The following is a 27,224-nucleotide window of genomic DNA, read 5'->3' on the forward strand; positions in this document are numbered from 1 at the left end:
GTATAGATCGAGATTAGGATTTGTCACTCCGATTGTCGGAGAGGTATCTCTGGGCCCTCTCGGTAATGTACATTACTATAAGCCTTGCAAGCAATGTGACTAAATAGTTAGTTGCGGGATGATGCATTACAGAACGAGTAAAGAGACTTGTCGGTAATGAGATTGAACTGGGTATGATGATACCGACGATCGAATCTCGGGCAAGTAACATACCGATGACAAAAGGAACAACGTATGTTGTTGTGTGGTTTGACCGATAAAGATTTTCGTAGAATATGTAGGAACCAATATGAGCATCTAGGTTCCGCTATTGGTTATTAACCGGAGATGTGTCTCGGTCATGCCTACATAGTTCTCGAACCCGTAGGGTCCGCACGCTTAACGTTCGATGACGATTGGTATTATGAGTTTATGTGATTTGATGTACTGAAGGTTGTTCGGAGTCCCGGATGAGATCACGGACGTGACGAGGAGTCTTGAAATGGTCAAGACATAAAGATTCATATATTGGAAGGTTATATTCGGACACCAGAATGGTTCGGGTCGTATCAGATAAGTTTCGGAGTACCGGGGATTACCGGAACCCCCCTCCGGGAAGCTATTGGGCCTAATGGGCCTTAGTGGAGAAGAGAGAGGGCTGGCCAGGAGGTGGCGCCCGCCCCCCTTGCCCCAATCCGAATTGGACAAGGGGTGTGGCGGCGCCCCCCTCCTTCCTTCTCTCCTCCTCCTCCTTCCCCCCTTCTCCTACTTGGACTAGGAAAGGGGGAAACCTAGTCCTACTAGTTGTAGGATTCCTCCCCCTTGGCGCACCCCTTGTGGACGGCCTGCCTCCTCCTCCCCTTCTTTATATACGGGGGAGAGGGGCACCCCATAGACACACAAGTTGATCTTTAGCCGTGTGGGGTGCCCCCCTCCACAGTTTTCCACCTCGGTCATATTGTCGTAGTGCTTAGGCGAAGCCCTGCGTCGGTAACTTCATCATCACCGTCACCACGCCGTCGTGCTGACGAAACTCTCCCTCAGGCCTCAGCTGGATCTAGAGTTCGAGGGACGTCACCGAGTTGAGCGTGTGCAGATCGCGAAGGTGTCGTGCGTTCGGTACTTGATCGGTTGGATCGCGAAGACGTTCGACTACATCAATCGCGTTACTTAAAGCTTCCGCTTTCGGTCTACGAGGGTACGTGGACACACTCTCCCCGCTCGTTGCTATGCTTCTCCTACATAGATCTTGCGTGATCGTAGGAAATTTTTTGAAATACTACGTTCCCCAACTAATTCGAGCAACCAAAATGGGATACGCTCTCCGAATTGTATAGCTTTACAGCAAAATCATAACCTTGATGGGTCCTGAGATGAATTATCTTTGTCTCCATATTTTCATGACCTTCGAATCCAGATACTCCAAGACATAGTGTCTTGCATGGCATGGGATAAGCTTGTCGAATTGTAAAAGACGAAAATTACACGTTGAAGAACCATAAGTCATGCTTAATTACGAAAAAATACTTGTCGTTGCGTACCGTTTCAACTTCGAAGGTCTCATCGAACTTAAAACTGAAGCATCGTTCGTTTACCAGGTGAGGCCTGTCGCACAGACCCCAGTCGTCGCCGCAGTAGTAGCACTCCGGGATCCTATCATCGTCGTCCGACATTTCCTATGTTCATAATTCAAATATTAAACTTGTAAAATTCAATATATGTACTACAAAAACTAAACTATATCATTATTATTCATCACAGGTTGACTGTCTGTCTGTCGAGTCTTTTCTTGAAAACTCTCATCTCATCTCATGTGGTGTATATATGGTGGACACTCCCTCACTGATTTTTGGACCGTCGGTGATGGTTGTTACTCCTCCTTCCCCTAGTGCATAACAAAGGTCTAGCACAAGGAGAAGAAGGAGAAACGACACTCACGACAACAGTCGGGATTCTTCGTCCTCTCTCATATATGGTGGACACACTCCCTCACTGACTTTTTGACCATCGGTGATGGTCGTTACTCCTCCTTCCCCTAGTGCATAACAAAGGTCTAGCACAAGGAGCAGAAGGAGAAACGACCCCCACAACAACAGTCGGGATTCTTCTTCTCTCATATATGGTGCAGACTTTCTCCCTCACTCATTTGTTGACTGTCATGTATGGAGCCTCGACAGACTTAAAGTCAACCCGAAATGTCGTTTAATTATCTTTCTAGAAAATCCAGGCGACTCGATATTTCCTACATATTCTAGCACAAGTCATGCCAAAATTCACGGAATAATCTGGCATGACCTTTGCCAGAAAGGACATATCGAGCACCTAAAATTTGCCAGAATGGAAATTAATCGACACTCCGGCAGAACATAGGCCACTTGGAGGTGTTTGGCTGGTCATCACATTGTCATAGCTACTCATCTACTACTCTACTACATCTATCAAAATATCTACACCGTCATCAACGTGGAGATTTGGCTGGTCTCACCTCGAGGTCGGAGGGGATTGGTGACGGGGACGACCGCGGCCGGGATGATGCAGGGGCTCCTTGATTTCTACAAAAACAAAATATAAACAAAAACATTATTATGACTTAGTGAAACCATATGTCTAAAACAGAAACAAAATTTGTAAAACCTAGTTCTAACCCTAATAATTTGTAAAACCTTGTTCTAATCATAAAATTGAAAAGAAGAAAATTTACTAAAAATTTCCTATTCTATTCAAAAGACCTACATTTACTGATTTTCTGTTCTATTCTACAATTACTAATTTTCTATTCTATTCAAAAAGAAGAAAACTTACTAAAAATTTCTTATTCTATTCAAAAGACCTACATTTACTGATTTTTTCTATTCTATTAAAAAACCTACATTTACTAAAAAAATCTCATATAGTATTCTAATACATTTCTGTACCTAAAAATTTCTATTACTAAATTCTTTTACTAAAAATTTCTATACCTAATTTTTTATACAGAGAGAGGTGGGAGGAGGAGCAGGAGGGAGGAGTGAGCAAGAGGGCATCGGGCAGCGGGAGGAGGGAGGAGAGAGGACGGCAGTGGGAGGAGGCAGGGGGCGGTCGGAGGAGGTGGGAGGAGGGCATCGGGCGGCGGCGGGAGGAGGGAGAGGGGCGGTCGGAGGAGGTGGGAGGAGGGCATCGGACGGCGACGGGAGAAGGGAGGAGAGAGGAGAGGGCTGCTAGAGGGAGGGAGAGAGGAGGGCGGCGAGAGGAGGAGGGAGGGAGGGAGGCAGATACCTAGCCTCCGCCGGAGGGAGGAGAGAGGAGTGACGGCGGTGGCAGCGGCGACGGCGCGCGGTGGCAGAGTATGCGAGTGAGAGAGTGTGAGGGGAGAGTGAGGATGCGCGCGCGGTGGATAAGGTCCTCATAGTAGTAGCGCCGGTTGGCAAACACCGCTACTGCTAAGCTCCATAGCAGTAGCGCGTTTACGTAGCCCAGCGCTACTGCTTATTTGGACCCACCTACTAGCAATAGCGGTAGCGCTCTTCTCATTTCCAGAGCTACTACTAAGGCGTCACATGTAGCGCTTCCACGGACCAGCGTTGCTGCTAATTATAAGCATTTCTCTAGTAGTGTGTGGCACTGACGGTTTGGAGCGGCGATGACCGTTTCGAGCGGGAACATGCGCGGGCGAGAAGGGGGTGGGGTCTTGGGTGAGCCAGGGCTGTCAAAAACAAGCATGGGTGCTGTCCGGACGCTCGCATAGCCCCTCCCCACGTTTGTCTCTGGTTTGCGTAAGAAAGGCGTTCGGACCACGTTGCGGATCAATGGAGGACCGCGTTTGATGACACAACATGTTCGAACCGCGTGGCCCGAACGATTGCGGGCAGTTTGAGAGTCACCGGTGGAGATGCCCTAACATCACTATTCTGTCCTAGCAACATACTATTATCCGAGCTCCACGTGTAGCCAAGTATCACACGTATATACAACAGTTTCTGCATTTTAATTTTACATCCAAAATTTTAAATAAATAAATACAAAATATTTTGTTTAACTCCGTACTTAACCGTGGCTACCTACCGCGTTCTATCCGAAATCAGCACAAATTCTCTCTCTCTCTCTCTCTCTCTCTCTCTCTCTCTCTCTCTCAAAACAAAAACAAACAAATCACAACAAGTCAAGCACGACTCAAATCCGGTTTCAATGGAAGGAAATCCGAAACCAGGTAGTATAGTATCTGAGGTCGGTACACACAACCAATAAATAAGCACGGCTTAGGTCGATCCTTGCATTGCATATCGAGGTCGCAATATTCCCCAACGACGCAGCGGCAGCCATGGATCCACAACGAGACTTCCCCGCCGACGTGCTGGCGAACATCCTGATGCGCCTCCTGCCCAACACCCGCCGCCGTCTCCGCCTCGTCTGCCGGCACTGGCGCCACGTCGTCGGCACGCGCACGGCCACCAGCCTGCGGAGCCGCGCCAAGACACTCGTCGCCGCCACGGGCTCCGCCTGCGTCATCGACAACCTATGGGCTCCATGGAAGCCTAGAGAGCTGTGGCCGGAATTCATGGCAGACCACTACAAGTGCATGAGCGTGGTCGGCACCTGCAACGGCCTCGTTTGCCTCTGCGATGACCGGGAGCTCGGCGGCGCCATCACCGTGGCCAACCCCGTCACAGGGGAGGCGCTGAGGCTCCCGCCGCTGCCACCGCCGCGTTTTGATGATCAAAGCACGTGCTACGATAGGAGCTGGCACGCGGCCTACAGCTTCGCCTACCTCCCGACCTCGGGGCTGTACAAGGTTGTCCACGTCCCGTGCCACCTGGACCGCTCCGTTTACGACAGGGTGCACGTGATTACGCTGGGGGAGAAATCGTGGCGGGGTGTGCCGGCCGGCTCCGGTGCAAGATGTAGCCTTGGCGACAACGTCGTCAGCGTCGACGGCGTGACCTACTGGACCACGCCGGAGGCCGACAAGGTCATGTCGTTCGACCTCGAGCACGGACGCTTCACGTCCATTAGGTCACTACCCTCCGTAGTGTTGTCCAGCTCCAAAAACGGCGGCAGCTGGCACCTAGGAGATGTGCACGGTAGGCTGGCCATCGTCTTTACCCAACTCTCGTCGGCAATGGAGAGGACAGAGGTCTGGGTAATGCAGGGTCGTACGGTGGGGCAGATCAGGTGGAGCTGCTGATACATCATTCAGACGAGAACGCCGCCGCATCGGCCACGGGAGCCGTCATCGAGAACAAAGATGCGGCATCTCACGTGGCCGCTCCTCGTCCAGGACGAGCAGATCCTCACATGGGAGTGGTCGTTGTATGAACGAGATCATGTCTTGTACAGGCACAAACCGATTGAAGACCACACAAGGAAGGCGAAGCATGGCGTAGTGGATATCAGCGAGAGGAATCGGGGGACGGTGGTCGCCGACGTTAACATGTTGCCGCACCGCAACGACCGCCGGATGTTCGCTTACGTGGAGACCAAGGAGCCGTTGAGTACTTACGGGCCTCTTGCGTCACCATTTCCACTTTACATGCAATCATCATCGTCATCATTATCCCGGTCTCATCTTCCAACAAAGCGCGGACACTACCAGCGTAGCTATTGAAGTGCTCACCACCTCGGCCTTGTTATCCGCTTCGCAGGAATAGAAAACATATTGGCCAGATGTAGGTTTTTTGAAATAGTTCGGATTGTTTACCGCATGTTTCACGTGGTGAGATGTATGTTGAATGGTTGTTAAAAGTCCATTTTTTAGGCCATATGTTAGAACTTTTCAATTGACTGTTCAGTTATACTGTAAATCTCAATCGGTATCAACCGAGTTGTCAAATAAACAAAAGGTCAAAAAAGATAAAGGCAAAAAGTGCAAAATCTCCTTTGCTGATATCAATTTAGAGTTTAGTTAATCTCAATCGATTGACATCTAGCCTCATCTATTTTCTTGTGCAAATTTGTTTTATTTATTATTAAAGAAGGCTGTCCTATTATTTCTATTTCCAGAGTCACAACTCACCATTATGTTCCAAAAAACATAAAGCCAGATTGATTAAAAGACTACCTAATGCAAACATCATCAAAAAGTCTGAAATAAATTCAGAAAATATTTTGCGTTCACCTATTTTAATGCGTGTTGTTTGTATCACGTTGTACTTGTCAAGAAACATGCATGGAATGTTTCTCTTAACAATACTAAAACAACAGCAGCAAGGGAACCAAGTAGGCAGACTGGGTGGTTGCAGTCTGGATCGCAAGTAGCATCACTCCCAGCTGCTTGTCCCGGATGAGCCTAGAGAAGAAGAACATGATCGGGAAGGGGGGAGGAAGCAATCACACTGTTTGTTTTGTATGTTCACAATCGTTGGAATGCCTGAGAGGGGGAGTAGGGGTGGGGAATTCAACCTGAAACTAGAATGAAAACACCCGGATTTTTTTTTGTGCCAAGTCAGGACTGAGTACAGAAGAAAGACACGTACGTGTCAACACAGGACTGGAGTAAAATACGACCTAAGTCGAATTGAAAATCAGGTGTATGATAATTGGGCAGTCCCATTTCTGTAGATTATCTGCATCTATATATATTTGGAATGCATTGAAGTATATTCAATTGAACTGGATCATAATTTTAATTATAACCCCCGTCCCAAATTAGTTGTCTATAAGATTTATCTAAATACAGGTATCTAGATAAATCTAAGACAACTAATTCGGAATGTAGGCAAATCATATATAGACTCATATATATTAGAATTCAACGTATATACGATTCAAATATGTATGAAAAAAGCTGATGGGGCCAGCGCAGTATGTAGCGCAATATGTTTGATCAGAACGCCCTTCTCCTATCTATATCCACTACTCCCTCCTCCCATGATATAGTACTTAGAGCAACTCTAGCAGACCCTGCATCCTGCCCCGATCCGCAAAATAACCGCCAAAATGCAGGTCAGGGCAGAAAATCCAGCCCGATCAGACCCCGCATCCCGCCCCGGCCTGCAAAAAATTTTAGGGGGCGCGGCAAAATCCTGACCCCAACCCGGGAAAACGCGGGTTTCGGCCTCGCGGCTGCGGTGCCCTGCATATAAGCGGAAGCGGTTGGTGGGGGGGGGGGGGGGGACATTTCATCCCGCGCTTTCTCCCACCAACCACCTCTCCTCTCCCCCCGCGCGCCGCCGCCGCCCGCCGCCCAAGATTCCGGTGACAGCAGCCGGCAGGAGCACGCCGGAAGGCCGCCACGCGCACGAGGCCTCCCCTCCCTTCCCCCCTGCGTCGGCGGGCCGCCGGATTTGCAGATCTGCGGCACTTCATCACGGGCCGCCGGATTTGCCTTTTCCGGCCGCCGCCGGTTGCTGCCCCAGGCGATGGAGTGGTTGGGGAGCCTCTCCCGCAGCGCAGGCAAGGGCGCGTCACCGCATGCAGGCACTGGTTCGTCCGCCCGCCGCCGCCGAAGGTTTGCGGGCATGGACTCGTCCGGCCGTCCACCGGGCTCGGTGAACGAAATATGCCCTAGAGGCAATAATAAAGTTATTATTTGTTTCCTTATTTCATGATAAATGTTTATTATTCATGCTATAATTGTATTAACCGAAAACATAATACTTGTGTGAATACATAGACAAACAGAGTGTCACTAGTATGCCTCTACTTGACTAGCTCGTTGATCAAAGATGGTTATGTTTCCTAGCCATAGACATGAGTTGTCATTTGATTAACGGGATCACATCATTAGGAGAATGATGTGATTGACTTGACCCATTCCGTTCGCTTAGCACACGATCGTTTAGTATTCTGCTATTGCTTTCTTCATGACTTATACATGTTCCTATGACTATGAGATTATGCAACTCCCGTTTACCGGAGGAACACTTTGTGTGCTACCAAACGTCACAACGTAACTGGGTGATTATAAAGGTGCCCTACAGGTGTCTTCGAAGGTACTTGTTGGGTTGGCGTATTTCGAGATTAGGATTTGTCACTCCGATTGTCGGAGAGGTATCTCTGGGCCCACTCAGTAATGCACATCACTATAAGCCTTGCAAGCATTGTAACTAATGAGTTAGTTGCGGGATCATGTATTACGGAACGAGTAAAGAGACTTGCCGGTAACGAGGTTGAACTAGGTGTTGAGATACCGACGATCGAATCTCGGGCAAGTAACATACCGATGACAAAGGGAACAACGTATGTTGTTATGCGGTTTGATGGATAAAGATCTTCGTAGAATATGTGGGAGCCAATATGAGCATCCAGGTTCGCTATTGGTTATTGACCGGAGACGTGTCTCGGTCATGTCTACATTGTTCTCGAACCCATAGGATCCGCACGCTTAAAGTTCGATGCCGGTTATATTATGAGTTTATGTGTTTTGATGTACCGAAGGTAGTTCGGAGTCCCGGATGAGATCGGGGACATGACGAGGAGTCTCGAAATGGTCGAGGCGTAAAGATCGATATATTGGACGACTATATTCGGACATCGGAAAGGTTCCGAGTGATTCGGGTATTTTTCGGAGTACCGGAGAGTTACGGGAATTCGCCGGGGAGTATATGGGCCTTATTGGGCTTTAGGGGAAAGAGAGAGGAGAGGCTGGGCGCCCCCCCCCCCCTCCCAAGGCCTAGTCCGAATTGGACTAGGGGGAGGGGCTGCGCCCCCTCCTTCCTTCTCTTCTCTCTCCCATTTCCTTGACTCCTACTCCTACTACTTGGAAGGGGGGAATCCTACTCCCGGTGGAAGTAGGACTCCTCCTAGGGCGCGTCATAGAGAGGGCCGGCCCTCCCCCTCCTCCACTCCTTTATATACGGGGAGGGGGCACCCCTTGGAGACAACAATTGATCATTGATCTCTTAGCCGTGTGCGGTGCCCCCCTCCACTAGAATCCACCTCGATAATATCGTAGCGGTGCTTAGGCGAAGCCCTATGTCGGTAGAACATCATCATCGTCACCACGGCGTCGTGCTGACGAAACTCTCCCTCAAAGCTCGGCTGGATCGGAGTTCGAGGGACGTCATCGAGCTGAACGTGTGCTGAACTCGGAGGTGTCGTGCGTTCGGTACTTGATCGGTCGGATCGTGAAGACGTACGACTACATCAACCGCGTTGTGCTAACGCTTCCGCTTTCGGTCTACGAGGGTACGTGGACAACACTCTCCCCTCTCGTTGCTATGCATCACCATGATCCTGTGTGCGTAGGAAATTTTTTGAAATTACTACGTTCCCAACAGTGGCATCCGAGCCAGGTTTTATGCGTAGATGTTATATGCACGAGTAGAACACAAGTGAGTTCTGGGCGATATAAGTCATACTGCTTACCAGCATGTCATACTTTGGTTCGGCGGTATTGTTGGATGAAGCGGCTCGGACCGACATTACGCGTACGCTTACGCGAGACTGGTTTTACCGCCGTGCTATGCACACAGGTGACTAGCGGCTGTCAGTTTCTCCAACTTCAGTTGAACCGACTGTGGCTACGCCCAGTCCTTGCGAAGGTTAAAACTGCACCAACTTGACAAACTATCGTTGTGGTTTTGATGCGTAGGTAAGAATGGTTCTTGCTCAGCCCGTAGCAGCCACGTAAAACTTGCAACAACAAAGTAGAGGACGTCTAACTTGTTTTTGCAGGGCATGTTGTGATGTGATATTGTCAAGGCATGATGCTATATTTTATTGTATGAGATGATCATGTTTTGTAACCGAGTTATCGGCAACTGGCAGGAGCCATATGGTTGTCGCTTTATTGTATGCAATGCAAACGCCCTGTAATGCTTTACTTTATCACTAAGCGGTAGCGATAGTCGTAGAAGCATAAGTTGGCGAGACGACAACGATGCTACGATGGAGATCAAGGTGTCGCGCCGGTGACGATGGTGATCATGACGGTGCTTCGAAGATGGAGATCACAAGCACAAGATGATGATGGCCATATCATATCACTTATATTGATTGCATGTGATGTTTATCTTTTATGCATCTTATCTTGCTTTGATTGACGGTAGCATTACAAGATGATCTCTCACTAAATTATCAAGGTATAAGTGTTGAGTATGCACCGTTGCGAAAGTTCTTCGTGCTGAGACACCACGTGATGATCGGGTGTGATAGGCTCTACGTTCAAATACAACGGGTGCAAAATAGTTGCACACGCGGAATACTCAGGTTAAACTTGACGAGCCTAGCATATAACAGATATGGCCTCGGAACACTGAGACCGAAAGGTCGAGCGTGAATCATATAGTAGATATGATCAACATAGTGATGTTCACCATTGAAACTACTCCATCTCACGTGATGATCGGACATGGTTTAGTTGATTTGGATCACGTGATCACTTAGAGGATTAGAGGGATGTCTATCTAAGTGGGAGTTCTTAAGTAATATGATTAATTGAACTTTAATTTATCATGAACTTAGTCTTGGTAGTATTAGCATATCTATGTTGTAGATCAATAGCTCGCGTTGTTGCTTCCCTATGTTTTATATATGTTCCTAGAGAAAACTAAGTTGAAAGATGTTAGTAGCAATGATGCAGATTGGATCCGTGATCTGAGGTTTATCCTCATTGCTGCACAGAAGAATTATGTCCTTGATGCACCGCTAGGTGACAGACCTATTGCAGGAGCAGATGCAGACGTTATGAATGTTTGGCTAGCTCAATATGATGACTACTTGATAGTTTAGTGCACCATGCTTAACGGCTTAGAATCGGGACTTCAAAGACATTTTGAACGCCATGGACCATATGAGATGTTCCAGGAGTTGAAGTTAATATTTCAAGCAAATACCCGAGTTGAGAGATATGAAGTCTCCAAAAAGTTCTATAGCTAAAAGATGGAGGAGAATAACTCAAGCAGTGAGCATGTGCTCAGATTGTCTGGGTACTACAATCGCTTGAATCAAGTGGGAGTTAATCTTCCAGATAAAATAGTAATTGACAGAATTCTCTAGTCACCATCACCAAGTTAGTAGAACTTCGTGATGAACTATAATATGCAAGGGATGACGAAAGTAATTCCCAAGCTCTTCGTGATGCTGAAATCGAAGAAGGTAGAAATCAAGAAAAACATCAAGTGTTGATGGTTAACAAGACCACTAGTTTCAAGAAAAGGGCAAAGGGAAGAAGGGGAACTTCAAGAAGAACGGCAAGCAAGTTGCTACTCAAGTGAAGAAGTCCAAGTCTGGACCTAAGCCTGAGACTGAGTGCTTCTACTGCAAAGGGACTGGTCACTGGAAGCGGAACTGCCCCAAGTATTTGGTGGATAAGAAGGATGGCAAAGTGAACAAAGTTATATTTGATATACATGTTATTGATGTGTACTTTACTAGTGTTTATAGCAATCCCTCGGTATTTGATACTAGTTCAGTTGCTAAGAGTAGTAACTCGAAACAGGAGTTGCAGAATGGACAGAAACTAGTTAAGGGCGAGGTGACGATGTGTGTTGGAAGTAGTTCCAAGATTGATATGATCATCATCGCACACTCCCTATACTTTCGGGATTAGTGTTGAACCTAAATAAGTGTTATTTGGTCTTTGCGATGAGCATGAATATGATTTGATCATGTTTATTGCAATACGGTTATTCATTTAAGTTAGAGAATAATTGTTGTTCTGTTTACATGAATAAAATCTTCTATGGTCATACACCCAACGAAAATGGTTTGTTGGATCTCGATCGTAGTGATACACATATTCATAATATTGAAGCCAAAAGATGCAAAGTTAATAATGATAGTGCAACTTATTTGTGGCACTGCCGTTTAGGTCATATTGGTGTAAAGCGCATGAAGAAACTCCATGCTGATGGAATTTTGGAATCACTTGATTATGAATCACTTGTTGCTTGCGAACCATGCCTTATGGGCAAGATGACTAAAACTCCGTTCTCCGGAACAATGGAGCAAGCAACTGACTTATTGGAAATAATACATACTGATGTATGCAATCCGATGAGTGTTGAGGCTCGCGGCGGGTATCATTATTTTCTGACCTTCACAGATGATTTGAGCAGATATGGGTATATCTACTTGATGAAACACAAGTCTGAAACATTTGAAAGTTCAAAGAATTTCAGAGTGAAGTGGAGAATCATCGTAACAAAAATAAAAGTTTCTACGATATGATCGCAGAGGTAAAATATTTGAGTTACGAGTTTGGCCTTCAATTAAAACAATGTGGAATAGTTTCACCAACTCATGCCACCTGGAACACCTCAACATAATGGTGTGTCCGAACGTCATAACCGTACTTTATTGGATATAGTGCAATCTATGATGTCTCTTACCGATTTACCACTATCGTTCTGGGGTTATGCATTAGAGACAGCTACATTCACATTAAATAGGGCACTGTCTAATCCGTTGAGACGACACCGTATGAACTATGGTTTGGCAAGAAACCTAAGCTGTCGTTTCTTAAAGTTTGGGGTTGCGATGCTTATGTGAAAAAGTTTCATCCTGATAAGCTCAAACCCAAATCGGAAAAGTGCGTCTTCATAGGATACCCAAAAGTTACTGTTGGGTACTCCTTCTATCACAGATCCGAAGGCAAGATATTCGTTGCTAAGAATGGATCCTTTCTAGAGAAGGAGTTTCTCTCGAAAGAAGTGAGTGGGAGGAAAGTAGAACTTGATGGGGTAACTGTACCTGCTCCCTTATTGGAAAGTAGTTCATCACAGAAATTTGTTCCTGTGACTCCCACACCAATTAGTGAGGAAGCTAATGATGATGATCATGTAACTTCAGATCAAGTTACTACCAAACCTCGTAGGTCAACCAGAGTGAGATCCACACCAGAGTGGTACAGTAATCCTATTTTGGAGGTCATGTTACTTGACCATGACGAACCTACGAACTATGAGGAAGCGATGATGAGCCCAGATTCCGCGAAATGGCTTGAGGCCATGAAATCTAAGATGGGATCCATGTATGAGAACAAAGTGTGGACTTTGGTTGACTTGCCCGATGATCGGCAAGCCATAGAAAATAAATGGATCTTCAAGAGGAAGACGGACGCTGATAGTAGTGTTACTATCTACAAAGCTAGAATTGTCGCAAAAAGGTTTTCGACAAGTTCAAGGTGTTGACTACGATGAGATTTTCTCACTCGTAGAGATGCTTAAGTCTGTCCGAATCATGTTAGCAATTGCCGCATTTTATGAAATCTCGCAAATGGATAAACAAAACTGCGTTCCTTAATGGATTTATTAAAGAAGAGTTGTATATGATGCAACCAGAAGGTTTTGTCAATCCTAAAGGTGCTAACAAAATATGCAAGCTCCAGCGATCTATCTATGGACTGGTGCAAGCATCTCAGAGTTGGAATATACGCTTTGATGAGTTGATCAAAGCATATAGTTTTATACAGACTTGCAGTGAAGAATGTATTTACAAGAAAGTGAGTGGGAGCACTACAACATTTCTGATAAGTATATGTGAATGACATATTGTTGATCGGAAATAATGTAGAATTATTCTACAAAGCATAAAGGAGTGTTTGAAAGGAATTTTTCAAAGATAGACCTCGGTGAAGCTGCTTACATATTGAGCATCAAGATCTATAGAGATAGATGAAGACGCTTGATAAGTTTTTCAATGAGTACATACCTTAACAAGATTTTGAAGTAGTTCAAAATAGAACAGTCAAAGAAAAGAGTTCTTGCCTGTGTTACAAGGTGTGAAATTGAGTAAAGACTCAAAGCCCGACCACGGCAAAAGATAGAAAGAGAATGAAAGTCATTCCCTATGCCTTGGCCATAGGTTCTATAAAGTATGTCATGCTGTGTACCAGATCTATTGTATACCCTACACTGATTTTGGCAAGGGAGTACAATAGTGATCTAGGAGTAGATCACTGGACAGCGGTCAGAATTATCCTTCCTGGAATAAGGATATGTTTCTCGATTATGGAAGTGACAAAAGGCTCGTCGTAAAAGGTTACGTCGATGCAAGTTTTGACACTAATCTAGATGACTCTAAGTCTCGGTCTAGATACATATTGAAAGTGGGAGCAATTAGCTAGAGTAGCTCCATGCAGAGCATTGTAGACATAGAAATTTGCAAAATACATACGGGTCTGAATATGGCAGACCCGTTGACTAAACTTCTCTCACAAGCAAAACATGATCACACCTTAGTACTCTTTGGGTGTTAATCACATAGCTATGTGAACTAGATTATTGACTCTAGTAAACCCTTTGGGTGTTGGTCACATGGATGTGAACTATGGGTGCTAATCACATGGTGATGTGAACTATTGATGTTAAATCACATGGCGATGTTATCTAGATTATTGACTCTAGTGCAAGTGGGAGACTGGAGGAAATATGCCCTGGAGGCAATAATAAAGTTATTATTTATTTCCTTATTTCATGATAAATGTTTATTATTCATGCTAGAATTGTATTAACCGGAAACACAATACTTGTGTGAATACATAGACAAACAGAGTGTCACTAGTATGCCTCTACTTGACTAGCTCGTTGATCAAAGATGGTTATGTTTCCTGGCCATAGACATGAGTTGTCATTTGATTAACGGGATCACATCATTACGAGAATGATGTGATTGACTTGACCCATTCCGTTAGCTTAGCACACGATCGTTTAGTATTCTGCTATTGCTTTCTTCATGACTTATACATGTACCTATGACTATGAGATTATGCAACTCCCGTTTATCGGATGAACACTTTGTGTGCTACCAAACGTCACAACGTAACTGGATGATTATTAAGATGTCTACAGGTGTCTCCGAAGGTACTTGTTGGGTTGGCGTATTTCGAGATTAGGATTTGTCACTCCGATTGTCGGAGAGGTATCTCTGGGCCCACTCAGTAATGCACATCACTATAAGCCTTGCAAGCATTGTAACTAATGAGGTAGTTGCGGGATGATGTATTACGGAACGAGTAAAGAGACTTGCCAGTAACGAGATTGAACTAGGTATTGAGATACCGACGATCGAATCTCGGGCAAGTAACATACCGATGACAAAGGGAACAACGTATGTTGTTATGCGGTTTGACCGATAAAGATCTTCGTAGAATATGTGGGAGCCAATATGAGCATCCAGGTTCCGCTATTGGTTATTGACCGGAGACGTGTCTCGGTCATGTCTACATTGTTCTCGAACCCGTAGGGTCCGCACGCTTAAAGTTCGATGACGGTTATATTATGAGTATAAAATGTGTTTTGATGTACCGAAGGTAGTTCGGATTCCCAGATGAGATCGGGGACATGACGAGGAGTCTTGAAATGGTCGAGACGTAAGATCGATATATTGGACGACTATATTCGGAGATCGGAAAGGTTCCGAGTGATTCGGGTATTTTTCGGAGTACCGGAGAGTTACGAGAATTCGCCGGGGAGTATATGGGCCTTATTGGGCTTTAGGGGAAAGAGAGAGGAGAGGCTGGGCGCCCCCCCAAGGCCTAGTCCGAATTGGACTAGGGGGAGGGGCTGTGCCCCCTCCTTCCTTCTCTTCTCTCTCCCCTTTCCTTGACTCCTACTCCTACTACTTGGAAGGGGGGAATCCTACTCCCGGTGGGAGTAGGACTCCTCCTAGGGCGCGCCATAGAGGGGGCCGGCCCTCCCCCTCCTCCACTCCTTTATATACGGGGAGGGGGGTGTTGGAAATATGCCCTAGAGGCAATAATAAATGGTTATTATTATATTTCTTTGTTCATGGTAATTGTCTATTGTTCATGCTATAATTGTATTGTCCGGAAATCGTAATACATGTGTGAATACATAGACCCCAAAGTGTCCCTAGTAAGCCTCTAGTTGACTAGCTCGTTGATCAACAGATAGTCATGGTTTCCTGACTATGGACATTGGATGTCATTGATAACGGGATCACATCATTAGGAGAATGATGTGATGGACAAGACCCAATCCTAAGCATAGCATAAAAGATCGTGTAGTTTCGTTTGCTAGAGCTTTTCCAATGTCAAGTATCTTTTCCTTAGACCATGAGATCGTGCAACTCCCGGATACCGTAGGAGTGCTTTGGGTGTGCCAAACGTCACAACGTAACTGGGTGACTATAAAGGTGCATTACGGGTATCTCCGAAAGTGTCTGTTGGGTTGGCACGGATCGAGACTGGGATTTGTCACTCCGTGTGACGGAGAGGTATCTCTGGGCCCACTCGGTAATGCATCATCATTATGAGCTCAATGTGACTAAGGCGTTAGTCACGGGATCATGCATTGCGGTACGAGTAAAGAGACTTGCCGGTAACGAGATTGAACAAGGTATTGGGATACCGACGACCGAATCTCGGGCAAGTAACATACCGTTTGACAAAGGGAATTGCATACAGATTGATTGAATCCTAGACACCGTGGTTCATCCGATGAGATCATCGTGGAACATGTGGGAGCCAACATGGGTATCCAGATCCCGCTGTTGGTTATTGACCGGAGAGGCGTCTCGGTCATGTCTGCATGTCTCCCGAACCCGTAGGGTCTACACACTTAAGGTCCGGTGACGCTAGGGTTGTAGAGATATATGTATGCGGAAACCCGAAAGTTGTTCGGAGTCCCGGATGAGATCCCGGACGTCACGAGAGGTTCCGGAATGGTCCAGAGGTGAAGAATTATATATAGGAAGTCAAGTTTCGGCCACCGGGAAAGTTTCGGGGGTTACCGGTATTGTACCGGGACCACCGGAAGGGTCCCGGGGGTCCACCGGGTGGGGCCACCTGTCCCGGAGGGCCCCGTGGGCTGAAAGTGGAAGGGAACCAGCCCTTAGTGGGCTGGGGCGCCCCCCTTGGGCCTCCCCCCATGCGCCTAGGGTTGGGAACCCTAAGGGGGGGCTTCCCCCTTGCCTTGGGGGGCAAGGCACCCCTTTCCACCCCTTGGCCGCCGCCCCCCCAACCCTAGATGGGTTTTGGCCGGCCCCCCCTCCCCAAGGGGGCCTATATAAAGGGGGGAGGGAGGGCAGCAACCTACAGCCTTGGGCGCCTCCCTCCTCCCCTGCAACACCTCTCTCTCTCTCGCAGAAGCTCGGCGAAGCCCTGCCGTAGACCCGCTACATCCACCACCACACCGTCGTGCTGTTGGATCTCCATCAACCTCTCCTCCCCCCTTGCTGGATCAAGAAGGAGGAGACGTCGCTGCACCGTACGTGTGTTGAACGCGGAGGTGCCGTCCGTTCGGCACTCGGTCATCGGTGATTTGGATCACGGCGAGTACGACTCCGTCATCCACGTTCATTGGAACGCTTCCGCTCGCGATCTACAAGGGTATGTAGATGCACTCCTTTCCCCTTGTTGCTAGTAGACTCCATAGATGCATCTTGGTGAGCGTAGGAAAATTTTAAAATTATGCTACGATTCCCGACAGTGGCATCATGAGCCAAGCCTATGCGTAGTTACTATGCACGAGTAGAACACAAAGCAGTTGTGGGCGTTGAGTTTGCCAATTCTTCTTGCCGCTACTAGTCTTTTCTTGTTTCGGCGGCATTGTAGGATGAAGCGGCCCGGACCGACCTTACACGTACACTTACGTGAGACAGGTTCCACCGACTGACATGCACTAGATGCATAAGGTGGCTAGTGGGTGTCTGTCTCTCCTACTTTAGTCGGAACAGATTTGATGAAAAGGGTCCTTATGAAGGGTAAATAGAAATTGGCAAATCACGTTGTGGTCATACGTAGGTAAGAAACGTTCTTGCTAGAAACCTACAAACCACGTAAAAACTTGCAACAACAATTAGAGGACGTCTAACTTGTTTTTGCAGCAAGTGCTATGTGATGTGATATGGCCAGAAGATGTGATGAATGATATATGTGATGTATGAGATTGATCATATTCTTGTAATAGGAATCACGACTTGCATGTCGATGACTATGACAACCGGCAGGAGCCATAGGAGTTGTCTTTATTATTTTGCATGACCTGCGTGTCATTGAATAACGCCATGTAAATTACTTTACTTTGTTGCTAAACGCGTTAGCCATAGAAGTAGAAGTAATCGTTGGCGTGACGACTTCATGAAGACACAATGATGGAGATCATGATGATGGAGATCATGGTGTCATGCCGGTGACAAAGATGATCATGGTGCCCCGAAGATGGAGATCAAAGGAGCATAATGATATTGGCCATATCATGTCACTATTTGATTGCATGTGATGTTTATCATGTTTTTGCATCTTATTTGCTTAGAACGACGGTAGCAAGTAGGATGATCCCTTATAATAATTTCAAGAAAGTGTTCACCCTAACTGTGCACCGTTGCGAAGGTTCGTTGTTTCGAAGCACCACGTGATGATCGGGTGTGATAGATTCTAACGTTCGAATACAACGGGTGTTGACGAGCCTAGCATGTACAGACATGGCCTCGGAACACACGCAATACACTTAGGTTGACTTGACGAGCCTAGCATGTACAGACATGGCCTCGGAACACGGAGGACCGAAAGGTCGAGCATGAGTCGTATAGAAGATACGATCAACATGGAGATGTTCACCGATCTTGACTAGTCCGTCTCACGTGATGATCGGACACGGCCTAGTTAAGCTCGGATCATGTTTCACTTAGATGACGAGAGGGATGTCTATCTGAGTGGGAGTTCATTAAATAATTTGATTAGATGAACTCAATTATCATGAACTTAGTCTAAAATCTTTACACTATGTCTTGTAGATCAAATGGCCAACGTTGTCCTCAATTTCAACGCGTTCCTAGAGAAAACCAAGCTGAAAGATGATGGCAGCAACTATACGGACTGGGTCCGGAACCTGAGGCTCATCCTTATAGTAGCCAAGAAAGATTATGTCTTAGAAGCACCGCTAGGTGATGCACCAATCCCACAGAACCAAGACGTTATGAACGCTTGGCAATCACGTGCTGATGATTACTCCCTCGTTCAGTGCGGCATGCTTTACAGCTTAGAACCGGGTCTCCAAAAGCGTTTTGAGAAACATGGAGCATATGAGATGTTCGAGAAGCTGAAACTGGTTTTTCAAGCTCATGCCCGGGTCGAGAGATATGATGTCTCCGACAAGTTCTTCAGCTGTAAAATGGAGGAGAACAGTTCTGTTAGTGAGCACATACTCAGAATGTCTGGGTTGCACAACCGCTTGTCTCAGCTGGGAGTTAATCTCCCGGATGACGCGGTCATTGACAGAATCCTCCAGTCGCTTCCACCAAGCTACAAGAGCTTTGTGATGAACTACAATATGCAGGGGATGGAAAAGACCATTCCCGAGGTATATTCAATGCTGAAATCAGCGGAAGGGGAGATCAGAAAAGAACATCAAGTGCTGATGGTGAATAAAACCACCAAGTTCAAGAAGGGCAAGGGTAAGAAGAACTTCAAGAAGGACGGCAAGGGAGTTGCCGCGCCCGGTAAACCAGTTACTGGGAAGAAGTCAAAGAATGGACCCAAGCCCGGGACTGAGTGCTTTTATTGCAAGGGAAGTGGTCACTGGAAGCGGAACTGCCCCAAATATTTAGCGGACAAGAAGAAGGCCGGCAGCACCCAAGGTATATGTGATATACAAGTAATTGATGTGTACCTTACCAGTACTCGTAGTAGCTCCTGGGTATTTGATACCGGTGCGGTTGCTCATATTTGTAACTCAAAGCAGGAACTACGGAATAAACGGAGACTGGCAAAGGACGAGGTGACGATGCGCGTCGGGAATGGTTCCAAGGTCGATGTGATCGCCGTCGGCACGCTACCTCTGCATCTACCCACGGGATTAGTTTTAAACCTCAATAATTGTTATTTAGTGCCAGCTTTGAGCATGAACATTGTATCTGGATCTCGTTTAATTCGAGATGGCTACTCATTTAAATCCGAGAATAATGGTTGTTCTATTTATTTGAGATATATGTTTTCTGGTCATGCCCCGCTAGTCAATGGTTTATTTTTGATGAATCTCGAACGTGATGTTACACATGTTCATAGTGTGAATACCAAAAGATGTAAAGTTGATAACGATAGTCCCACATACTTGTGGCACTGCCGCCTTGGTCACATTGGTGTCAAGCGCATGAAGAAGCTCCATGCAGATGGACTTTTGGAGTCTCTTGATTACGAATCATTTGACACGTGCGAACCATGCCTCATGGGTAAGATGACCAAGACTCCGTTCTCCGGAACAATGGAGCGAGCAACCAACTTATTGGAAATCATACATACCGATGTGTGTGGTCCAATGAGTGTTGAGGCTCGCGGAGGATATCGTTATGTTCTCACTCTCACTGATGATTTAAGTAGATATGGATATGTCTACCTGATGAAACACAAGTCTGAAACCTTTGAAAAGTTCAAAGAATTTCAGAGTGAGGTTGAGAATCAACGTGACAGGAGAATAAAATTCCTATGATCAGATCGTGGTGGAGAATATTTAAGTCACGAGTTTGGTGCACACTTAAGGAAATGTGGAATAGTTTCACAACTCACGCCACCTGGAACACCTCAGAGAAATGGTGTGTCTGAACGTCGTAATCGCACTCTATTGGATATGGTGCGATCTATGATGTCTCTTACCGATTTACCGCTCTCATTTTGGGGTTATGCTTTAGAGACTGCCGCATTCACTTTAAATAGGGCTCCGTCGAAATCCGTTGAGACGACACCGTATGAATTATGGTTTGGGAAGAAACCTAAGCTGTCGTTTCTAAAAGTTTGGGGATGCGATGCTTATGTCAAGAAACTTCAACATGAAAAGCTCGAACCCAAATCGGAAAAATGCGTCTTCATAGGATACCCTAAGGAAACTATTGGGTATACCTTCTACCTCAGATCCGAAGGCAAGATCTTCGTTGCCAAGAACGGGTCCTTTCTGGAGAAGGAGTTTCTCTCGAAAGAATTGAGTGGGAGGAAAGTGGAACTTGATGAGGTGATAGTCACCCCTTCCGAACCGGAAAGTAGCGCAGCGCGGGAAAATGTTCCTGTGGTGCCTACACCGACTGGGGAGGAAGTTAATGATGATGATCATGAAGCTTCGGATCAAGTTACTGAACTTCGTAGGTCCACAAGGACACGTTCCGCGCCAGAGTGGTACGGCAACCCTGTCCTGAAAATCATGTTGTTAGACAACGGTGAACCTTCGAACTATGAAGAAGCGATGGCGGGCCCGGATTCCGACAAATGGCTAGAAGCCATGAAATCCGAGATAGAATCCATGTGTGAAAACAAAGTATGGACTTTGACTGACTTGCCCGATGAGCGGCGAGCCATAGAAAACAAATGGATCTTTAAGAAGAAGACGGACGCAGATGGTAATGTGACCATCTACAAAGCTCGACTTGTCGCTAAGGGTTATCGACAAGTTCAAGGGGTTGACTACGATGAGACTTTCTCACCCGTAGCGAAGCTGAAGTCCGTCCGAATCATGTTAGCAATTGCTGCATACTATGATTATGAGATATGGCAGATGGACGTCAAAACGGCATTCCTTAACGGCTTCCTTAAGGAAGAGTTGTATATGATGCAGCCGGAAGGTTTTGTCGATCCTAAGAATGCTAACAAAGTATGCAAGCTCCAGCGCTCAATCTATGGGCTGGTGCAGGCATCTCGGAGTTGGAACATTCGCTTTGATGAGATGATCAAAGCGTTTGGGTTTACACAGACTTATAGAGAAGCCTGTGTTTACAAGAAAGTGAGTGGGAGCTCTGTAGCATTTCTCATATTATATGTGGATGACATATTATTGATGGGAAATGATATAGAATTCTTGGAAAGTATAAAGGCCTATTTGAATAAGTGTTTTTCAATGAAGGACCTTGGAGAAGTTGCTTATATATTAGGCATCAAGATCTATAGAGATAGATCAAGACGCCTCATTGGTCTTTCACAGAGTACATACCTTGACAAGATATTGAAGAAGTTCGGTATGGATCAGTCCAAGAAGGGGTTCTTGCCTGTATTGCAAGGTGTGCAATTGAGCACGGCTCAATGCCCGACCACGGCAGAAGATATAGAAGAGATGAGTGTCATCCCCTATGCCTCGGCCATAGGGTCTATTATGTATGCCATGCTGTGTACCAGAACTGATGTAAACCTTGCCGTAAGTTTGGTAGGAAGGTACCAAAGTAATCCCGGCAAGGAACACTGGACAGCGGTCAAGAATATCCTGAAGTACCTGAAGAGGACTAAGGATATGTTTCTCGTTTATGGAGGTGACGAAGAGCTCATCGTAAAGGGTTACGTCGACGCTAGCTTCGACACAGATCTGGATGACTCGAAGTCACAGACCGGATACGTGTATATTTTGAATGGAGGAGCAGTAAGCTGGTGCAGTTGCAAGCAAAGCGTCGTGGCGGGATCTACATGTGAAGCGGAGTACATGGCAGCCTCGGAGGCAGCACAGGAAGCAGTCTGGATGAAGGAGTTCATTACCGACCTAGGGGTGATTCCCAATGCGTCGGGCCCGATGACTCTCTTCTGTGACAACACTGGAGCTATTGCCCTTGCGAAGGAGCCCAGGTTTCACAGGAAGACCAGGCATATCAAGCGTCGCTTCAACTCCATTCGTGAAAGTGTTCAAAATGGAGACATAGATATTTGTAAAGTACACACGGACCTGAATGTAGCAGATCCGTTGACTAAACCTCTCCCTAGGGCAAAACATGATCAACACCAGGACGCAATGGGTGTTGGATTCATCACAATGTAACTAGATTATTGACTCTAGTGCAAGTGGGAGACTGTTGGAAATATGCCCTAGAGGCAATAATAAATGGTTATTATTATATTTCTTTGTTCATGGTAATTGTCTATTGTTCATGCTATAATTGTATTGTCCGGAAATCGTAATACATGTGTGAATACATAGACCCCAAAGTGTCCCTAGTAAGCCTCTAGTTGACTAGCTCGTTGATCAACAGATAGTCATGGTTTCCTGACTATGGACATTGGATGTCATTGATAACGGGATCACATCATTAGGAGAATGATGTGATGGACAAGACCCAATCCTAAGCATAGCATAAAAGATCGTGTAGTTTCGTTTGCTAGAGCTTTTCCAATGTCAAGTATCTTTTCCTTAGACCATGAGATCGTGCAACTCCCGGATACCGTAGGAGTGCTTTGGGTGTGCCAAACGTCACAACGTAACTGGGTGACTATAAAGGTGCATTACGGGTATCTCCGAAAGTGTCTGTTGGGTTGGCACGGATCGAGACTGGGATTTGTCACTCCGTGTGACGGAGAGGTATCTCTGGGCCCACTCGGTAATGCATCATCATTATGAGCTCAATGTGACTAAGGCGTTAGTCACGGGATCATGCATTGCGGTACGAGTAAAGAGACTTGCCGGTAACGAGATTGAACAAGGTATTGGGATACCGACGACCGAATCTCGGGCAAGTAACATACCGTTTGACAAAGGAAATTGCATACAGATTGATTGAATCCTAGACACCGTGGTTCATCCGATGAGATCATCGTGGAACATGTGGGAGCCAACATGGGTATCCAGATCCCGCTGTTGGTTATTGACCGGAGAGGCGTCTCGGTCATGTCTGCATGTCTCCCGAACCCGTAGGGTCTACACACTTAAGGTCCGGTGACGCTAGGGTTGTAGAGATATATGTATGCGGAAACCCGAAAGTTGTTCGGAGTCCCGGATGAGATCCCGGACGTCACGAGAGGTTCTGGAATGGTCCGGAGGTGAAGAATTATATATAGGAAGTCAAGTTTCGGCCACCGGGAAAGTTTCGGGGGTTACCGGTATTGTACCGGGACCACCGGAAGGGTCCCGGGGGTCCACCGGGTGGGGCCACCTGTCCCGGAGGGCCCCGTGGGCTGAAAGTGAAAGGGAACCAGCCCTTAGTGGCCTGGGGCGCCCCCCTTGGGCCTCCCCCCATGCGCCTAGGGTTGGGAACCCTAAGGGGGGGCTTCCCCCTTGCCTTGGGGGGCAAGGCACCCCTTTCCACCCCTTGGCCGCCGCCCCCCCAACCCTAGATGGGTTTTGGCCGGCCCCCCCTTCCCAATGGGGCCTATATAAAGGGGGGGAGGGAGGGCAGCAACCTACAGCCTTGGACGCCTCCCTCCTCCCCTGCAACACCTCTCTCTCTCTCGCAGAAGCTCGGCGAAGCCCTGCCGGAGACCCGCTACATCCACCACCACGCCGTCGTGCTGTTGGATCTCCATCAACCTCTCCTCCCCCCTTGCTGGATCAAGAAGGAGGAGACGTCGCTGCACCGTACGTGTGTTGAACGCGGAGGTGCCGTCCGTTCGGCACTCGGTCATCGGTGATTTGGATCACGGCGAGTACGACTCCGTCATCCACGTTCATTGGAACGCTTCCGCTCGCGATCTACAAGTGTATGTAGATGCACTCCTTTCCCCTCGTTGCTAGTAGACTCCATAGATGCATCTTGGTGAGCGTAGGAAAATTTTAAAATTATGCTACGATTCCCGACAGGGGGCACCCCTTGGAGACAACAATTGATCATTGATCTCTTAGCCGTGTGCGGTGCCCCCCTCCACTAGAATCCACCTCGGTAATATCGTAGCGGTGCTTAGGCGAAGCCCTGCGTCGGTAGAACATCATCATCGTCACCACGGCGTCGTGCTGACGAAACTCTCCCTCAAAGCTCGGCTGGATCGGAGTTCGAGGGACGTCATCGAGCTGAACGTGTGCTGAACTCGGAGGTGCCGTGCGTTCGGTACTTGATCGGTCGGATCGTGAAGACGTACGACTACATCAACCGCGTTGTGCTAACGCTTCCGCTTTCGGTCTACGAGGGTACGTGGACAACACTCTCCCCTCTCGTTGCTATGCATCACCATGATCCTGTGTGTGCGTAGGAAATTTTTTGAAATTACTACATTCCCAACACTCGGCGCTCGCGCGGCGTCTTTGTGGCCTGCCGATGCCGCTCATAGAGTGCGACGACTGCCCGCGCCAAGTGCTGTGACTCACTTCGGGCACGCCGAAGCACCCCGGATGGGTGTTCTACAAATGCGAAAACGACGGGGTACGTGCACTTGCGGTAGCTCGTTCCATAGCTCATTCTTTAGTTCAATTGCGGTAGCTCACGTCGAGCTTGCTCAATGTTTTGTGTAGGACTATGGATGCTCATTTTGGTATTGGGAAGGCCAATACATTGATTTGTTGATAGAAAGAAACTTAATAGATGTTAGTGCACTCCTTAGTACAATCGAAGGCAATGATGCGGCGGCATGTGCAACTAGAGGGGAAGCAACGTCTACATCTTTGAAACCAAAGATGAAGAATGATGAAAGCAAGATCAAGAATCTGCAGATCAACAATGAGTGCATGGAGATGATATTGCTTCAACTAGTGGGAGCAGTTATGGAAGTTGGAAATCTTCTGAAATGCATACTTGTGGTTCTTGTTTTCTTTGGTTTTGCTATTCTAGCCAAGATTTGGTGATATCTTTTGTATCTAATTTTGTTGCAAAAGCAAAGAAAAGCATTATGCTAGATCAATTTAATTTGCAAATCTAAGTTTTGCGGGCCGGGAGGAGCTGCGCCAGATCAGAATCCGCAGAAGCCGACCTAAAATATGCTTTTTTACGGGTCCATTATGCGGGGTCTGCATCTGTGTCAGCCCGCGCCGGCCCGCAAAAGCGATTTTGCGTGAACTGCAAACGTGTTTTGCGGGCCGGCGGGATGCGGGGTCTGCTAAAGTTGCTTTTAAGGATTCCAGTCCCAACTGATGACGCATGTAGACCCTCCAGCATGCATGAAAACACTCAACGGTTCCTTTGTCTCGATATACCCAAAAGTTCGACGATTGTCGTCTGCCATATTGATACGTGCCATCACCGTCCCCATGTTCCTCTCGCCGAGCTCCACCACTCCGCGCTTCGCCTCCGCGATGCATCGCTCGGTGTGTGCCTACACAAGACAGATCCTTGTTTTCCGCACCGCCACCACCCCCATGTCAGGACATGCCCGCCATGGACGAAGGTTGGCCGTGTGAGATGCCGTAGCATGCTGTTCATCTGCACGATGTACCAGCGGCTCCACTTGATATGGTGTCCCCTCGTCGTACCCTCCATGACCCACACCTCCGTCTTCAACGATGATACGCGGCGAACGACGATGCCCAGCCTCCCCTGCACCTCTGCGAGGTGCCAACTGCTGCCCTCTTTGGGGTTGGACAACACGGACGGCAGTGGCATAATGGATGTGACGCGTTCGTCCTCGAGGTCGAACGACATGACCTTCGCTGTCCCCTCTGGCGTGGCCCAATACGTGGCGGTGGCGGAGGCGGCGTCGACGCTGACAACGCCATGGCCGGGGTCGCATCTTGTGGCGGGGCCGACCGGAATGGCCCGCCACGACGGCTCACCCAGCGTGAACATGTGCACCGCGTCGAACACGAACCGGTCTACCTGGCACGGGACGTGCACGATCTTATATCGCTCCGTGGTCTGGAGGTACACGAAGCTGTACGCCTGGTGCCAGAGGTTAGTACTGTTCGAGCCTATGTCCTGCTCATTGGTGACGGTGCAGGGTGGTGGCATGGGCAGCGGCGGGATGGTCAGAGCCTCGCCGGTGACAGGGTTGGCCACGGTGATGGCGCCGCCGGGCTCCCGGCCGTCGCAGAGGCAGACGAGGCCATTGCAGGTGCCGACCACGCTCATGGCCAGGAAACGGCGTGCCGTGTGGAAGTTGGACCACAGCCCTCTGATCTTGCCCGGAGCTGATAGGTCGTTGAGGACGTACGCAGAGCCGGTGGCGACGACCAGTGTCTTGGCGCGGCTCCGCATGTCCGTGGGCGTGCGCCTGTCGACGATGTGGCGCCAGTGCCGGCAGACGAGGCGGAGCCGGCGGCGGGTTTTGGGCGGGAGGCGCCCCAGGATATTCACCAGTACGTCCGAGGCGAAATCCCTGTAGATGCGATGTGGATCCATTGCTGCAACCTCGCAACGTCGTCCCTCGATATACGGGAGGATATATAGATCGATGGTGTAGCTGCTGCAGCCTTTTTTGGCAACATTGTCGTCCGTCGGATACGTACTGCTAGCTGGTTTTGGCTTTCCTTTCCTCTTGAGACCTGATGTAAATCGTACTGAGGTTATTTCGGGTCGGGCACGGCACGGGTAGTACGTCTTTCTCGGGCTTTTTTCGTCAGATCGTCTATCCTGCTACATCATCGATTTCCTAAAACAGTCGTTAGTATTTTTTGTGAGAAAACAAAATGTATGAGTATCGACTGGATGTCCATCCCATGTGTGTGAGGGTAAATTATGTCATAAACAAAACCGTGGTGCTGACTTATATGCTCCACCCGAAGGGTCAGCCTTCGGCAGCTAGTACTAGTAAGACATTTGGTGAAATT

General features: G+C 47.5%; 2 protein-coding genes across 2 annotated transcripts; one reads left to right on the forward strand and one right to left on the reverse strand.

Moving 5' to 3' along the window:
* Positions 1 to 4,276: 4,276 nt before the first annotated feature.
* Positions 4,277 to 5,140, forward strand: LOC109755777 (uncharacterized). The gene has a single exon (XM_020314669.1). It carries the CDS (start codon positions 4,277 to 4,279, stop codon positions 5,138 to 5,140), a length of 864 nt encoding a protein of 287 aa, XP_020170258.1.
* Positions 5,141 to 25,161: 20,021 nt separating this feature from the next.
* On the reverse strand, positions 25,162 to 26,796 carry LOC109755776 (uncharacterized). Its single transcript, XM_020314668.1, has 2 exons — positions 25,932 to 26,796; positions 25,162 to 25,169 (listed from the first exon to the last, which is right to left on the reverse strand). The coding sequence occupies exons 1-2, from the start codon at positions 26,794 to 26,796 to the stop codon at positions 25,162 to 25,164; spliced, it is 873 nt and encodes a 290-aa protein (XP_020170257.1).
* Positions 26,797 to 27,224: the final 428 nt, after the last annotated feature.

The sequence above is a fragment of the Aegilops tauschii genome, chromosome 7 (assembly GCF_002575655.3).
Source record: "Aegilops tauschii subsp. strangulata cultivar AL8/78 chromosome 7, Aet v6.0, whole genome shotgun sequence".
In the NCBI taxonomy this organism is placed as follows: Eukaryota; Viridiplantae; Streptophyta; class Magnoliopsida; order Poales; family Poaceae; genus Aegilops; species Aegilops tauschii.

Excerpts from the sequence above, each read along its gene's own strand:
- LOC109755776 (XM_020314668.1), bottom strand. The coding sequence starts at position 26,796 with ATGGATCCACATCGCATCTACAGGGATTTCGCCTCGGACGTACTGGTG.
- LOC109755777 (XM_020314669.1), top strand. The coding sequence starts at position 4,277 with ATGGATCCACAACGAGACTTCCCCGCCGACGTGCTGGCGAACATCCTG.